Genomic DNA, 18,635 nt, shown 5'->3' with positions numbered 1-18,635 from the left:
AGCGCCGGTCAAATTTTAATCGTGATTAATTTCCCGAGAACCAATCAGAGAAGCCGTCTTATCAAAAAGGCCTTCTCTGAAATTAATCACGGTTAAAATTTAACCGGCTTTTGTGCAACAGTGCCAAAGTTTCAAATTATAAGTAGTAGAGAAGTTTGTAAAACGAAATGAACAATCACCTGAATTAATTAATGCAGCTTTAGTGAGATCCATGTTTATAAAGTCAGTGAACATGATAGAAACGCATTAAATTTTTGCTACCTTTCCGTTACCACTGCATTCTAAAATTAAATTATTATATTTTTATTTTTTTTGGTTTTATCTTGTTTAACTAGGAGAGCCCAATTTCCTTTTTCTAGTTGGTTACCTGCTGCTATAGCAGCACCAACACCAGTTTCTTCCCTAGTTCATTCATCAACTCTTGTTACTGCAGGAGTATACTTATTAATTCGTTTTAATAAATTTATTTCAATTGAGTTAAATTTAATTTTATTAAATTTGAGTTTGTTGACTATTTTACTTTACGATGATTGTGGTTCAATTCATCCCAGTAAATCTGATCTAAATTGTTGATTCATGTGATAATTGAGTTTAGTATTTCTCAATATTTTTCATAGCATTTGCTCAGCTTGTCCCATGAAATTTTTTTGGATTTTGTTCTTGAAAAAGTTTTGAAATTTAAGTGGGTGTTTTTCAGTTGAACTGGTTTCTTTACAATTAATTTGTTGGATTCTAAGGGCCGGGTTCCGAGCTCGGGATTCAGCTAAGTTCTAGACTTTAAACAGCTGGAGTCAGAAAATTGGCTTTCCAAAACGGGGCGTAGTCACAGTCATTGTCATAGTCACGTTTGAATTAAATTTCGAAAAACTAGAATATTGTACACAAAATAAAGAGAAAATAGTGTGAAGTTTCAGCTATTTTTACTTTCCTTGCCCTATTACCATAGGTAAGGAAAGTATTGCAAGGTACCCCAATTTCTAAATTTCTATATGATTCAAGGTCCCCTGAGTCCAAAAAAGTGGTTTTTGGGTATTGGTCTGATGAGTGTATGTGTGTCTGTGTATACGTTATCTCATCTCCCAATTAACGGAATGACTTGAATTTTGGAACTTGAGGTCCTTACAATATAAGGATCTGACACGAACAATTTCGATCAAATGCAATTCAAGATGGCGGCTAAAATGGAGAAAATGTTGTCAAAAACAGGGTTTTTCGCGATTTTCTCGAAAACGGCTCCAACGATTTTGATTAAATTCATACCTAAAATAGTCATTGATAAGCTCTATCAACTGGCACAAGTCCCATATCTGTAAAAATTTTAGGAGCTCCGCCCCATCTATGCAAAGTTTGATTTTAGATTTCCAATTATCAGGCTTCAGAAACAATTTAAACAAAAACTTTCGAGTGGAAAAGATTAAGCATGAAAATCTCTACAATTAATGTTCAGTAGCATTTTCATCTAAAATTGAAAATAAGCTCGAAATTAGAGAAAATAAGATTATTCAATTGCAAACTGTTGGCAACTGTTGATTTTATTGAATCATTCACTATGAAGAGATAGCAGACTTCGTGTGTCTCCAGTGTTATTGTCTTGTCACCAGCTGTCTTGGATCTCTGAATAGTCTTATTGTCTTAGATCGCTGACTTGAGATGCGCGGGAACACTAGCGTCAGGTGATAAATTTTCATAACGAGGAAAGTTGTGTCAGTGCGCCACACCAGATTTTTAATTATTTAGGAATGTACATTGTGTACAAATGTATCATTTCGTCAAGGAAAAACTTTTCCATTCATAGGAATGAGAAAATAAAGATTACCATAAAAATTTCGACTACGTCCCGTTTCGGAAAGCCAGTTTTCTGACTCCAGCTATTTAAAGTGTAGAACTTGGCTGAATCCCGAGCTCGGAAACTGGCCCTTCTCCAATATAGTATTTACACTAGAAATAGAGATTTCGTTGAATCGTGTTTCCAAGTTCATTATGTCTGTCTTAAAAAATTTAACAGTTGATTATTTTTAATTTATCATTTGTAATCTAATTTCAGATACCGGACCACCAAAGATATATCGCTGCCGTTCCGAGTTATTCCTCTTGTTCGGGAAGTCGGACGTACACGTATGGAAGTCAAGGTTGGTTCAAATTTAATGTTAATTTAATAGAATCTCTTGGAAGTCTTTTTGAAAACCTCATCAAATCTCATTCAAAATCTTAATATTCAAATTTCATGCAAATGCTGCTCCTTTTCCAATCATGGAGTTTTTCTGAGGATGATGTCCACAAAAGCTCTAGCTTGTGCGTGGGTAATGAGACAGATGATGAGCGATGAATGGACCTACAGCTTTAGGTGGGTTCCGAATCACCTATAAACCATGTTTCAACTCATGAATCATATTAATTCGGATTTGATTTTGTGCTTTTGTAAATAGATACAAGAAATCTCTTCTAAGGTTCTCATCCTAGCTTGAACTATTGGCAACTAATAATTGGTGAGGTTGAGAAAAGTCCTAACTCCGCCTAATAAAGAATTTTTTCATTTCATTTCAACTAATTAAACTTCATGATTCACGTTGTTCCCTTTTACAATAGTACTGTTCGTAATTGTACTGTTCGAAAGTACTATTTTATTGTAAAAGTGAATAATAAAGTTTAAATAGAAATCTCTTTGAAACTCATTCTTCCGGTTGCTTGTACGTCCATTGAATTTAACCGTGATCAAATGACTGTTGAATGCCACGAGAACTAATGATGGAAGCGTCTTTAGTTAATGTTTAATCATGGCTAAATTTGATAGATGTGTAACCGGTCCTATGTTGTACAGATCTGATGAGAGTTACTTAGTGCCGGTTGCACAAGATCCGGTCAAATTTTAAACGTGGTTAATTCCACGAGAGCCAATTAGAGAAGCCGTCTTTTCAAAAAGCCTTCTGTGATTGGTTCTCGTGAAATTAATCATGTTTAAAATTTAACCAGCTTTTGTGCAACAGGTCCGTAGTGTCTCAATGTGTGTAGTTCACCTGAGGGCCTTTCACTGACTTATTTAGGAGAAGAAACGGACTCACCGATTATGTTCACAGGTATGCTATTGTTCTCAGCCGGTAGAGCATTAGATTATGATGCCGTATCCACATGTTGGCCCAATGAAAGCCAATGTCGACCAGCGCCAGTGTGTGGATGGATGGTTTGCCAGCGTTGGCCTTCATTGGCCTACGTTGGGTTACCAGGCTGGGCCAACATGTGGACCAGGCATTATATCAGCACGTCACATAACACTTATATCAGTTTGTTTCATGAACTATCACTGCCTAATTTATATCAGTTTGTTTCATGAACTATCACAGCCTAATTTATATCAGTTTGTTTCATGAACTATCACAGCCTAATTTATATCAGTTTGTTTCATGAACTATCACAGCCTAATTTATATCAGTTTGTTTCATGAACTATCACAGCCTAATTTATATCAGTTTGTTTCATGAACTATCACAGCCTAATTTATATCAGTTGTTTCATGAACTATCACAGCCTAATTATATCAGTTTGTTTCATGAACTATCACAGCCTAATTTATATCAGTTTGTTTCATGAACTATCACAGCCTAATTTATATCAGTTTGTTTCATGAACTATCACAGCCTAATTTATATCAGTTTGTTTCATGAACTATCACAGCCTAATTTATATCAGTTTGTTTCATGAACTATCACAGCCTAATTTATATCAGTTTGTTTCATGAACTCACAGCCTAATTTATGTCAGTTTGTTTCATGAACTATCACAGCCTAATTTATATCAGTTTGTTTCATGAACTATCACAGCCTAATTTATATCAGTTTGTTTCATGAACTATCACAGCCTAATTTATATCAGTTTGTTTCATGAACTATCACAGCCTAATTTATATCAGTTTGTTTCATGAACTATCACAGCCTAATTTATATCAGTTTGTTTCATGAACTATCACAGCCTAATTTATATCAGTTTGTTTCATGAACTATCACAGCCTAATTTATATCAGTTTGTTTCATGAACTATCACAGCCTAATTTATATCAGTTTGTTTCATGAACTATCACAGCCTAATTTATATCAGTTTGTTTCATGAACTATCACAGCCTAATTTATATCAGTTTGTTTCATGAACTATCACAGCCTAATTTATATCATTTGTTTCATGAACTATCACAGCCTAATTTATATCAGTTTGTTTCATGAACTATCACAGCCTAATTTATATCAGTTTGTTTCATGAACTATCACAGCCTAATTTATATCAGTTTGTTTCATGAACTATCACAGCCTAATTTATATCAGTTTGTTTCATGAACTATCACAGCCTAATTTATATCAGTTTGTTCATGAACTATCACAGCCTAATTTATATCAGTTTGTTTCATGAACTATCACAGCCTAATTTATATCAGTTTGTTTCATGAACTATCACAGCCTAATTTATATCAGTTTGTTTCATGAACTATCACAGCCTAATTTATATCAGTTTGTTTCATGAACTATCACAGCCTAATTTATATCAGTTTGTTTCATGAACTATCACAGCCTAATTTATATCAGTTTGTTTCATGAACTATCACAGCCTAATTTATATCAGTTTGTTTCATGAACTATCACAGCCTAATTTATATCAGTTTGTTTCATGAACTATCACAGCCTAATTTATATCAGTTTGTTTCATGAACTATCACAGCCTAATTTATATCAGTTTGTTTCATGAACTATCACAGCCTAATTTATATCAGTTTGTTTCATGAACTATCACAGCCTAATTTATATCAGTTTGTTTCATGAACTATCACAGCCTAATTTATATCAGTTTGTTTCATGAACTATCACAGCCTAATTTATATCAGTTTGTTTCATGAACTATCACAGCCTAATTTACGATATCTCAACTATAGTCACGTCCGCACACTTCAATCGATACGAGATAGTGTCTAGACATAGAGATAGAGGAAAGATAGCATAAGTAGATATATAAAAACATATATATATCTTTAGGTATATATATCTTTAGATATATCATGGTAAAGGTTGTTTTTTGTTGCAAATTTCAAGCCCATTACTGTCGAATACTGCCTATTTAGTGTGTTGTTGAGAGTGTGAGAGTGTAAGAAGGGCACAGTATGAGAGACTACCAGCGTCACATAGCTTTACCAAAAACAACTACTAGGACTATCGGCTTCAGTTAACAGTCACATTTGCAACATAGACACCCTATACACTGTCTATTATTAGTGTGTTGTTGGGTATGTAAGAGTGTAAGAAGGGCACAGTATGAGAGACTACCAGCGTCACATAGCTTCACCAAAAACAACTACTAGGACTATCGGCTTCAGTTAACACTCACATTTGCAACATAGACACCCTATACACTGTCTATTATTAGTGTGTTGTTGGGAGTGTGAGAGTGTAAGAAGGGCACAGTATGAGAGACTACCAGCGTCACATAGCTTCACCAAAAACAACTACTAGGACTATCGGCTTCAGTAACACTCACATTTGCAACATAGACACCCTATACACTGTCTATTATTAGTGTGTGTTGGGAGTGTAAGAGTGTAAGAAGGGTACAGTATGAGAGACTACCAGCGTCACATAGCTTCACCAAAAACAACTACTAGGACTATCGGCTTCAGTTAACACTCACATTTGCAACATAGACACCCTATACACTGTCTATTATTAGTGTGTGTTGGGAGTGTAAGAGGTAAGAAGGGCACAGTATGAGAGACTACCAGCGTCACATAGCTTCACCAAAAACAACTACTAGGACTATCGGCTTCAGTTAACACTCACATTTGCAACATAGACACCTATACACTGTCTATTATTAGTGTGTTGTTGGGAGTGTAAGAGTGTAAGAAGGGCCAGTATGAGAGACTACCAGCGTCACATAGCTTCACCAAAAACAACTACTAGGACTATCGGCTTCAGTTAACACTCACATTTGCAACATAGACCCCTATACACTGTCTATTATTAGTGTGTTGTTGGGTATGTAAGAGTGTAAGAAGGGCACAGTATGAGAGACTACCAGCGTCACATAGCTTCACCAAAAACAACTACTAGGACTATCGGTTCAGTTAACACTCACATTTGCAACATAGACACCCTATACACTGTCTATTATTAGTGTGTTGTTGGGAGTGTAAGAGTGTAAGAAGGGCACAGTATGAGAGACCTACCAGCGTCACATAGCTTCACCAAAAACAATACTAGGACTATCGGCTTCAGTTAACACTCACATTGCAACATAGACACCCTATACACTGTCTATTATTAGTGTGTTGTCACTCACATTTGCAACATAGACACCCTATACACTGTCTATTATTAGTGTGTTGTTGGGAGTGTAAGAGTGTAAGAAGGGCACAGTATGAGAGACTACCAGCGTCACATAGCTTCACCAAAAACAACTACTAGGACTATCGGCTTCAGTTAACACTCACATTTGCAACATAGACACCCTATACACTGTCTATTATTAGTGTGTTGTTGGGAGTGTAAGAGTGTAAGAAGGGCACAGTATGAGAGACTACCAGCGTCACATAGCTTCACCAAAAACAACTACTAGGACTATCGGCTTCAGTTAACACTCACATTTGCAACATAGACACCCTATACACTGTCTATTATTAGTGTGTTGTTGGGAGTGTAAGAGTGTAAGAAGGGCACAGTATGAGAGACTACCAGCGTCACATAGCTTCACCAAAAACACTACTAGGACTATCGGCTTCAGTTAACACTCACATTTGCAACATAGACACCCTATACACTGTCTATTATTAGTGTGTTGTTGGGAGTGTAAGAGTGTAAGAAGGGCACAGTATGAGAGACTACCAGCGTCACATAGCTTCACCAAAAACAACTACTAGGACTATCGGCTTCAGTTAACACTCACATTTGCAACATAGACACCCTTACACTGTCTATTATAGTGTGTTGTTGGGAGTGTAAGAGTGTAAGAAGGGCACAGTATGAGAGACTACCAGCGTCACATAGCTTCACCAAAAACAACTACTAGGACTATCGGCTTCAGTTAACACTCACATTTGCAACATAGACACCCTATACACTGTCTATTATTAGTGTGTTGTTGGGTATGTAAGAGTGTAAGAAGGGCACAGTATGAGAGACTACCAGCGTCACATAGCTTCACCAAAAACAACTACTAGGACTATCGGCTTCAGTTAACACTCACATTTGCAACATAACGGTCCTTTACCATGGCATATCACCATAAGTGATACCGTATCAACACAATATTTATTTATTCACATTTCATAATACACAAATCAAATATATGATCAGAAATGACCAACAGGCCTAGCCCAAAACTGTTCCATTTCCGAATTTTGATAGAACTATGTCTAAAACGTAGGTTATGTTGCTCCACTTTGAATAAAATCTTGAGTCTATATGATACAGTATCACCACAATATGATACAGTATCAACTCAACTTGATACACAACACCACAATTTGATACTAAACTGGATAGAGCTATCGGCTTTGTGGAATGATGGACAAGAATAGCAACACCAATGTTAATCAAATACTGTCATTATAACGTGGACCTCACTACAGAACAAGAACATAACATGATACAGTATCAACACGATATGATACAGTATCAACTCAACTTGATACACAACACATAATTTGATACAAAACTTGCAAACTTTGAATGCATTCTACAAACCATGGGATATCTTCTTATGCTATCTTTTCTCTATGATAATGGGTTGCTTTTTTACTAATGTTTTTTTTTTGTATTTTCTGTGCAGGTGGTGTTGAAATCCAATTTCAAACAGTCGTTGCTCGGTCAAAAGATGGAGGTGAAAATTCCCACCCCATTGAATACATCAGGGGTTCAACTCATCTGCCTCAAAGGCAAGGCAAAGTATAAGGCATCTGAGAACGCCATCGTGTGGAAGTGAGTGGCATTTATTTTCTATTCATTACATTCATTCCATTCAATTTCAATTCTTCATTTCCAGACTAGCAGGTAACCCGTGCTTCGCAAGGGTCTAATTAAAAACTTGACCTACTGAAATCTTGAAGAATTAAAAATTCGCTTAATAACCATCCTCGGTAAATTCAAAAATCTAAATGCAAAATGTGAAGTTAATGAGTTGAGTAGTTGAGACGTGATGATGCGTCATTCGTGAATTTCCTATCCCCTACCTGTATAAGCCAGTTCTTTCCTCTATTATAATATAGATTAAAAACAGGGGAAGCGATTTCGTTTCGTTTCGTGGTGGTGCTGTTAAGCTAACGATAAGATAAGTTGAGCTCCATTTGCCTGCTACTGCCGTTGTAAGGGTGAGCACTGTGTGAGCCGAACTTCTCTAAATACCATTCATGAGTTTGAAATATTGTTTCCCGGGGAGTTCGGAACTCACCTAAAGCTGTAGGTCCACGGAAAGATATATTTCATTTTTTTGATGAATAAATAGGTTATTATTTGAGATGGAATTGACCATTATTAACAAGAATTATCAATTGATATCAGATCAGAGGTAGAGAGATATTGATATCATGGTAGAGAGTTAGTGGGGAGAATATTTTTAATATTCTTTCCGAGGAATGGACATTGATATGTCCAAAGCTCCGCCAATTTATGTAGATGCATAACAATTTAATTATTATCTATAGTTATTATATTACAAATTGCTTTTTCATATCATATACAGTTCAATAATTATTTTCTTAGTCTATATTATGTAAATTCATCTATAATGTTGCTGTATTGTAAGCTATTGTATATAAGTGTATAAGCCAGTATATATTGTAATCTACATAAATAAAGTACTCAATCAATCAATCAGATATAGGGGGATGTCTTGATTCACAGCTATCTACTATAGAAGGCGGTGGTAACAGAGAATCGGCAACTATGTAGTCCTATCATTTCCACTGAGACTTAATAACGTGATTCTCACTATAGCTGTCTTAACTAATTCATAAGATTGTTAATTTCATTACCAACTTTTCTATTATTTATAGCTTGAAGCTTAGTTTATTAAATTAATTAACAGTTGTAAGCAAGATGTGCCTTCACCAAATATGTAAGGGTGGAAAAATGAAAAACAAGAAAAGATCGTACAGGTTTCTGATATTATCGAATGAAAAAGACTGAGAAATTGTCAAAAAACCACTGATTCACCACTGAGTAAATCAGTGGTTTTTTGACAATTTCTCAGTCTTTATCATTCGATATGAATAATTACCACAATATCAACTTCTCAACTACACAAAAAGTTTCTGATATTAAAAACAAATCAATAAATTATTTTATTACGAAATTAGAATTATAATTAGAATTTATTACGAAATAATAATCAGATGAATATTTCAGGGGCTACTCGCGTTGCTGATCTGTGGTCGCTCAGTTTATGATAATAATAAATAAAAAATAAACAAAAATTACTATTTAGAATTATAGATCTGAAAAAAAAATTTTTAATGTACAATTAACTATTATCTTACTCTACCTTTACAAGAGTCCCTTGGCCTGCTCTTCAAGGTCCAGTTAAAACACTCCTGAATTTAAAGTAAAAAAATATAAAAAAAACTCTGCCAGTTGATTGAATCAAAAACACCAGCTTTCCCTACAAGATTCAAATCCTGAAAACACAATTATTTATTTATTTATTTATTTATTTCATTGGCAATTACAGATCATAATTATAATAAATATAATATGATTGGGAGAAGACAACAGGCATAGCCCAAAACTGTCTTCTCCCAAATTTTTACAAATAAAAGTTTCAAAAAAGAATAAGGTTAAGATTTCACTTTCTCTTTAAAAAGTCCAATTTTCACTTCAAAACTAATGACTAAACTAAAAATTTTGAATTTTGATATTTGAAAACTGATTAAAAACAAAAATATTTCACTCAAATCTCTATAAATTGGAAATTTTTGAGTAATTTTGCAAAATTTTGAGCCAAAAAAGAATACAATTATGTAATTATGTAGGTTTAAACTGCCCGGACTGCGACAGCCTATAATTGAATTCTCAATTATACAGATATATTAGACAGAAGACTCCTTCAGGTAACCAATGCATTAACTCAACAACTCACTTCACAAACGGTTCAAGTATACGGGCCTCGAAAGAAAATTTCCAAATCTATTTATGTGAAAAACACATGCAGCCTTGATTCACAGACCAAAAGTCAACTCACTCTTGTTTGTATAGCATGGAGCTAAAACCCATAATATTGCCTTAATAAAACACACGTTTCATATTTGTAAATTGGAGATCTTCTCGCTTTATCAATTATATTTAATAATTAAATCCGCGACCAGATTTCCAATTCACAAAATAATATTTCGAAAATTGAATAGGTTTTGATGTCATGTATGACAGTATGTACAAGGTTTTTGGAAATTTTGCATTTCAAGGATAATATGAAAGGAAATAGGAGCCTCCTTCATACGCCAATATTGGAGTAAAAATCAGACTATAGAATTATTCATCATAAATCAGCTGTCTAGTGGACTATTATAATACTACCCGTTCAAAAACATCACACAGTTATCAATTAGTTTGATTATAACTTGAAGATAAGTTTATGAATTGGTTTTCAGTTATAAATTAGTTTGATTATAGCTTGAACTTAGTTTATCAATTGGTTTAAGGTTTAATAAATTTGACGTTTGTTTTCAGAATAAAACGAATGGCTGGAATGAAAGAGACCCAACTGTCGGCCGAAATTGAACTTCTGGAAACTGACACGAAAAAGAAGTGGACACGGCCTCCTATATCTATGAACTTTGAGGTATGTAAATGAACTAGTGATCCACTCCCCGGACACGAGAACTCGCTCAAAATGCCGCTGATATTCTGTCAGCTTCACTCCTGGTTGCTTAAAAGTCTTTTAACTTTAAGTCCCGATTAAATCAGCTGAGCTTTAGTATTTACGAGTTTGTGTTTCTTGAATAGTTCAAAAATTTTCTCAAATAACTCAATATTATTCGTTAAGAGTGGTAATTGAGTGTAATATTTCTAATTAATTTATCAATTTAAGCCATCTAAATTCAAAATTTATAGCTTTAATGTTTATTTTGGACCAAAATTTTATAAAAATTGTACACGTGAAATTCTAACCTTATCTTGGACTTTGTCACCTATAACTTTGGAAGAAAAATAGCACAAGGACTACCTTATTATTTTATCTTTCAATGTTATTACATTAGTGTCATTTGCATTGTAAATAAATAAATAAATAAAATGCTACGAGAACCAATCAGTAAAGCTATCTCTTCCATACTGTCTTATTATATAGTTAAAAAAATTTTAAGTATAGATTTATATGAGGGCCAAGCTCCAGGTGATATTTTGGTAATTATCCAAAGGCTCAACTCACACTTGGGCGACTGAGGTGGAGAAGAGACTGGACTCTAGTGGAGAGCATGTGTTTCCAAATGGTGACACTCAGACCAGTCGATTCTAGTCTCCGCGACGTCACCATTTCAAAACACATGCTCTCCACTAGAGTCCAGTCTCTTCTCCACCTCAGTCGCCTAAGTGTCAGTTGAGCCTTAGTCTTTACCCTGAATGTATTTGGTCGAGTAGATTTTTAGTTCTATTGATTATGAATGAGTTAATCAGTGTCCGTTTTTATATGTATAGATCCACACATTTAAAATAATATCAACATATTGCCGTTTGAAAGCCAAAAACTTCCCCAATCTTTTCTTTTACCCTTTAGTTGAACACAACCTTTTAAGTTATGTTCATGAAACGGTTCGATGTCAAACGAGGCCACCGACAGAAGAGGACTCTTCTAATAGCACAGAAGCGACAGTAGAGGACTGCGACCGTAGAGGACTCTTTAATTTTTGCACAGGCCCGACAGTTGAGGACTACGACCGTAGAGGACTCTTTCATTTTTGCACAGGCCCGACAGTTGAGGACTACGATCGTAGAGGACTCTTTAATTTTTGCACAGGCCTGACAGTTAAGGACTGCGACCGTAGAGGACTCCTGGTAAAGAGTCCTCAAATGTCGCCTGCGCCAGGCGACAGTTGAGGACTCTTTAATTTTTGCACAGGCCCGACAGTAGAGGACTACGACCGTAGAGGACTCTTTAATTTTTGCGCAGGCCCGACAGTTGAGGACTAAAAATCAGTACTCAAATGTCGCAGTCCTTCACTGTTGCAAGCCTCGACTGTCGCGTCCCCCTTAAAACTAGACAAATTGAAACTTGCAGTTCTGAGGCACTCCGACAGTTAAGGACTGAAAATCAGTCCTGGAATGTCGCAGTCCTCGACTGTCGCAAGCCTCGACTGTCGCGTTCCCCTTAAAACTAGACAAATTGAAACTTGCAGTTCTGAGGCACTCCGACAGTTAAGGACTGAAAATCAGTCCTGGAATGTCGCAGTCCTCGACTGTCGCGTCCCCCATAAAACTAGACAAACTGAAACTTGCAGTTCTGATAGGGAGTGCCTATCACCTTCATAACTACTCAAAGTATGAATACGATCTTCGAAAATTGTGTAAGAAATGTTTTCTTATTTTTTTAAGATGTTTTATAGTAAGATTTAGTTTTATAGTAAAAAAAAAACATCCCTTTTACTGAAAGAAAATTTAATTTTACCTAGAAAATAATTAATGATATTTTGATATCATGTATAATATTCATTACTTTCATTACTTTAGTTATTGCCACCCAATTATTTAGGAGCTCTAGACTACTAAGATTAGGCTAAGAATGTTTCTGTATCCTCATTCCTCAGTACAGCTGATGATGCGTTGGTTAACTACGTGAAACCATGGTTCTGTTTTAAAGTTTTAAATAAAAATTTTAGCGAAATTTGACAATATCTTTGTTTTCTTATTATGGAGAGATTTCACAACATCACCATCAATTCTACTAATGTTTTATAGTTTTTTCCTGCAGTTACGTTGAAAAGTGGCCATTGCTGCACTGATTACAGAACGCAAAGAATCACTTTTCCGCTCTAGTGCGGGAAAAATTTTTCTGCACTCCAGATTTGCAACATGGCAACGCAAAATACTTAGTAGGTTATATGGAGCAACAGTGCAGCAAAATCAAAATGAAGTTGGTAACAGTGACTGCTGTGGCTGCTATAGTGAGCAGAGGTGCAACCAAGCACAACGCGCTAATTATTATTCATTATATATTATAACCAACGACAACGAGGACTTTAGGATTTTAGGATTAGGTTTTTATCATAATAAAATTACACAGAAAAACATTTGATGCATTTCAGGCAATTTACCCATAATCACCCACTTTTCATATTCAATGGTAACTGTAGAAAAACTTAATGTGAAATACGTGCGCAAAGTTCCTCTGCTGCACTCAAGAAACCATTCCGCCCTCGCCTACGGCTCGGGCGTAAACGTTTCTTTCGGTGCAGCAAACTGACACTTTGCGCACTAGTTGCACAAATAACTATTAAGTTGTGTTTTCCGTTAACAGTCTACGGAAATTCAATGTTTGTGACTTTTTCAGGTTCCTTTCGCACCGTCAGGTTTCAAGGTGCGATACCTGAAGGTTTTCGAACCTAAGCTCAACTATTCCGATCATGACGTCATCAAATGGGTCCGTTACATTGGTAGGAGTGGACTGTATGAAACTAGATGCTAAACAGGAAATTTATGATAAACAAGGAGAAGGAGAAGAAGAAGAAGAAGAAGAGCAAGGAGATGGAGTAGGAGGCGGACAAAGAAAATGAAGAACAAGAACTAGTAGGAGGAGGAGAAGAAGAAGAAAAAGAAGAAGAAGGAGGAGGAGGAGGAGGAGGAGGAGGAAGAAGAAGAAGAAGAAGAAGAAGAAGAAGAAGAAGAAGAAGAAGAAGAAGAAGAAGAAGGAGGAATAGAAGTAGTGTAAGAAGATACCAGTAGGAATTTTTCTCTGAGAAGGTAAATAGTTTTACATAATATAACACTATATAGTGAGGTCCACGTTATAATTGAAGTGTTTGATTAGCAATGGTATTGCTATCCTTGTCTATCATTCAACAAAGCCGGTGGTACTATCCTTTTCTAGATCCTCAACGATGCCAATTATGTTTTTTACAATGTAGAAATATAATTAATTAAAGCAGAGAATCGGCATCGCTATTCTTCTATCTTTATCCACTGCCATTATAACGTGGACCTCACTATATATGTATATAGTGAGTTCCACGTTATAATGGCAGTGTTTGATTAGCAATGGTATTGCAATCCTTGTCTATCGTTCAACAAAGCGGATAGCGCTATCTCTTTCTCGCTTTGCTCTGTTACCAGATCTTCTTTTAAAAATGTGGAATTGATAATTAATTAACAAAATATTTCATCTTAATTATGAAAATTCAAAATGAAATTATTGAAAAATATAATTTCTTGCTTAATAAAATATAATTGATTAGTTTAAACGAGAATGAACAGTTAATATTACATTAATAAACCTGTATCAGCTACCGTCTATCTACCATCATTGATTCTTTATCACAAATGACAATGTATTGCCAGGTCTCAAATATGTTGCAGTTGCTTAATTTTTCAATCGTTCTGTATTTTGAATTTGTTGATCCCAGCTATTGATTGATAGCATAATATGGCGGCACAATATTCAGCCGCTATCCTTGACTTTGAAACTCTTGAGAGGACAAAATACGTTCTTCCGGGTACGTTTGACAATTGGAAAAATAATTTTAATTTTTTCTGAGAAACTTTCTCGCTTTCACTACCTCGCTTGTCTCATTGACAAGACAGTGAATCGGCAACATTTTTCTCCTATCTTTCTCCACTGCCATTATAACGTGGACCTCACTGTAGTTTGTAAGTTGATGTTTCCCTTATTAATTTAAACCAGAAGAAGAAGAAGAGGTAGTAGAAGAAAACTCGAAGAAAAAGAAGGGGAAGAAGAAGAAGAAGAATAAGATGGTTGCTATAAAAGGTGAATTGTCTTGTTTAATGTTAATTAATAGTATAAGTAGGTGAATGATTTTTCCTTTGTCCTTGACCTTTTAACAAGAAGGAGTGGAACAGGATGAAGAAGACGAAGAAGAAGATGATGAGGAAGAAGAAGATGAAGGAGGAGAAGAAGAAGAAGAAGAAGAAGAAGAAGAAGAAGAAGAAGATGATGATGATGATGATGATGAGGAAGAAGATGAAGTAGGAGGAGAAGAAGAAGGAGAAGAAGAAGAAGATGATGATGATGATGATGATGATGATGATGATGATGATGATGATGATGATGATGATGATGATGATGATGAGGAAGAAGAAGATGAAGGAGGAGAAGAAGAAGAAGAAGAAGATGAAGATGAAGATGATGATGATGATGATGAGGAAGAAGAAGATGAAGGAGGAGGAGGAGGAGGAGGAGAAGAAGAAGAAGAAGAAGAAGAAGAAGAAGAAGAAGAAGAAGAGAAGAAGAAGAAGAAGAAGAAGAAGATGATGATGATGATGATGAACAACAATATGAAGAAGAACAAGAAGAAGGAGGAGGTAGAAGAAGAGGACGATTGATCCGGAGAAGAAAAGAGTGAAAAAACAAGGATATGATGAAGACAGTAATGAAGAAGGTTAAGAAGATGAAGAAGTAGAAGAAGAAGACGGCGATGAAGATTAGTATTATGAAGAAGAAATTGAAGAAAATGGAAATTTATACAAGCTTCAGTTTATACATTGTATAATGAGGTTACATACTAAATAGAACCTATCAGGTTAATAGAAACAATATTATAGAATACAACCTTGATGGTTATCCAATAATGAATTTATTATTTTAGATTTTATTAATCAGAACCTAGAAGGTGATAACTAAAAAACAATAAAGATTTAAATAATTGATGGCATATTGTTAAGAACAAACCATAGATATTGTACCATAAATAATATTATTGTATGACATAAAAATCACACATCACAAAACATAATTCACAAGTATATAATTTAAATATGATATGATACATATAATGTGTTATTAGTATACATGTTAATGGCTTATGAAACCAGTATTATATAATACATTTAGTGCCGGTTGCACAAAAGCCGGTTAAATTTTAATTTCATGGCCGTTTGATAATACGGCTTCTCTGATTGGTTCTCGCGGTCAATTCCACGAGAACCAATCATAGAAGCCGTCTTATCAAACGGCCATGAAATTAATAACGGTTAAAATTTAACCGGCTTTTGTACAACGGGCTTTAATGTATTATTTTTATGATAATGGTTGATGGAACCAGTAATTATGATACAAATATATTTGTAGCTTATTGCTATGAGGCTAATTCTTGTGTTATCGTTCGGAACCCACCTAAAATATTGTAGGCCATTCGTATAAGATGTAGTAATCTTTGATTAATAAAGTCATGATTAACAATGATTACCCGTAGTCTTAAACTTGAGTCCGGTTGCACAAAAGCCTGTTAACTTTTAATTATGATTGAATCCAGGAGAACCAATCAGAGAAGGCTATTATGAAGATAAGGCTTCTCTGATTGGTTCTAGTGGAATTAATCACGGTTAAATTTAACAGACGTTTGTACAACTTAGTCAAATTGTTTGAATAGTAATATTTAGAGCCGTCATCATTGTATTGAAGCCATATTATAATAGCTATATATTACATGACAACGTAGTTATCTACATAAAATTAGTTCGATCAATGTATGTTTAGTATTTTTTATTAATTTATATTACTGTCTCTTTTTATTTTAGTGTCAATTTGCTCAGAATTGTGTTTTAAATTATTTTCCTATTAGGTTAAAATTGTGAATTTATTTGTGTAATTTTTAAACAGGGTTTTATGAGTGTTTTTTAAATTATGATATTATTGTGGAATTCAACAACTTTTTTGTAAAATTTATTCAACGGTTCTATTGTGGTATAGTATAGTGAAGACTACAAACGTTTAGCTTCAAAACTATAATATAATTATTGAACTAGATTAATTTATGTTGAAAAACGTTGGTAAAACTAAATTTTGAAAATTTTCATAGTCATTTTCAGGTTGTATTTAATACATTTTGAAGTATATACATAAAGTAGATACTATTTATTGTTTTAAAATGATAAATACTGTTACATACTATGTAATAAAATAAGATATATTGTGTATATGTGTGCTACTATACCATAGATGTTTACAATATTGAAATGAGGTTAATCATTATACAATAAAACTGTATTATAAATAATAGATTGTTTGAGATTTGATTATCTATTTTTGTGATCCAGATAGATACCTTTTTAGCAGTATACGGTAATTAGTGTATTACGGTACCTAATTTTTATAAGTACCGGTAATGACAGTTTGTGAATAGTTAAGGTTGGAGTTTTATAAAAATGGTAGAAAAATTGGAAGAAGAGCATAATGAATCATCAATGATGATATGATGAAAATCGAAACTAGGTAAAGTAGGATGAGAGGTGAAAAACTAAGAAGTAGACGCGTTATAAGAAGAGGAAGAATTAAGTAAGTTATCTCTTCTATTAGAGAAAAATACATTCTGTATCACTGCTGTATTCAAAATGTGTTTTGAAGATGGATTCAACTTTTTATGCATTCCAATGTACTCCAAGAATACCATGAAAATTGGGTGAATATTCTAAGAAGTTATAATTTTAGTGGGTATTGAAGCATTTTTTCAAAATTCATGAACAATTTTTGCATATGTTTAGACTTATTTTAATGTGAATTTCTATTCCAATCGCTATTAAAATCAATTAAATCAGCATTCATACATCGGTAAAGCGCTGTGGATGATAATGGAAAACAGAGAAAACTGATTGAATGGTTTTTACAAGCTCAATTTTGCTAATCACCTTTTTTGTAAAGAACAACATTTTCTACATGCTTGTCTTATTTAAACATTAATAAATTGTTGAAATAAAGAGTATTTCATGTTTAAATGGAAGCAGAAAGGTTCGGAAACCAGCAATGTAGAATTTGGAAATCAGTCCCTGCTTTGTGCTGCCCTCTTGCCTATAGCGGCAAGGTTTTGAACTATACCTGTGACGTCACAATTCTTTTTCAATTTTCATTTGCAGGAGAACGCCGCCATCTTAGATCTTGTTGTCAAAGTCTTGTGTTTGCTCCACAAAAATTGCTTTCTATTACTAAAATATTGGATTTTAAAGTTTAATTTCACAAAAAATCACTTCTAATATAATTTTTCTACAAACATCAACATTAAAAATAGTGAGCAATCGTTGAATAATCACATAATGTGAAATGAAACTTTGATTAGGCAAGATCGTCGTAACTAGGATTTGATTACATGATTTTGTGAGTATTTGATTGATTCAAAGTTTTGTTTTATTAAAATAATGTTATTATATTAGTAAATCAACATTATTTATACTTGGAAACTATTCTCTCCGAAAAATAAACCCAAAATTGTTATCAAATTCATCACTCCTAGGCTATTAGCCTACATTGCGTATGCACTTGTGCTACCATCTCGATTTTATAAGTTTGTAATTAATTTTCTAATAATTCATGCTTAAATCTTATTGTAATATGTATTTTAAATCCTATTAAATCTATTTTTAGAAAGTTTTTGGGTTAGTTTTTTATTTTTATGAATATCTCTTAATGTGTCTGTCGTAGTCCAGGTTACAGGCTAGGTTGGGTTGGATTACTGC

At 34.2% G+C, this 18,635-nt stretch overlaps 2 protein-coding genes across 4 annotated transcripts in view; both read left to right on the top strand.

Annotated features, from left to right (window-relative positions):
• Positions 1 to 14,021, top strand: part of LOC120354158 (AP-2 complex subunit mu) — a 29,354-nt gene extending 15,333 nt beyond the window's left edge. For both annotated transcript variants that reach the window (XM_039440505.1, XM_039440506.1), the window contains exons 7-11: positions 2,045 to 2,129; positions 7,801 to 7,949; positions 10,692 to 10,803; positions 13,507 to 13,690; positions 13,804 to 14,021. In XM_039440505.1, the coding sequence (XP_039296439.1) occupies positions 2,045 to 2,129; positions 7,801 to 7,949; positions 10,692 to 10,803; positions 13,507 to 13,641 (481 nt within the window). In that variant the 3' untranslated portion in view covers positions 13,642 to 13,690; positions 13,804 to 14,021. The remainder of the gene's footprint in view (positions 1 to 2,044; positions 2,130 to 7,800; positions 7,950 to 10,691; positions 10,804 to 13,506; positions 13,691 to 13,803) is intronic.
• A 4,011-nt stretch (positions 14,022 to 18,032) lies between these two features.
• LOC111050858 (gastrula zinc finger protein XlCGF57.1-like) overlaps positions 18,033 to 18,635 on the top strand; it is a 34,335-nt gene continuing 33,732 nt past the window's right edge. For both annotated transcript variants that reach the window (XR_005572859.1, XR_005572858.1), the window contains exon 1: positions 18,033 to 18,276. The gene's annotated coding sequence lies outside the window, so the exon portion shown is untranslated. The remainder of the gene's footprint in view (positions 18,277 to 18,635) is intronic.

Source organism: Nilaparvata lugens, chromosome 14, assembly GCF_014356525.2.
Source record: "Nilaparvata lugens isolate BPH chromosome 14, ASM1435652v1, whole genome shotgun sequence".
Lineage (NCBI taxonomy): Eukaryota > Metazoa > Arthropoda > Insecta > Hemiptera > Delphacidae > Nilaparvata > Nilaparvata lugens.
The sequence above is the reverse complement of the archived record's forward strand: the minus strand, read 5'-3'. Positions and strand labels throughout refer to the sequence as shown.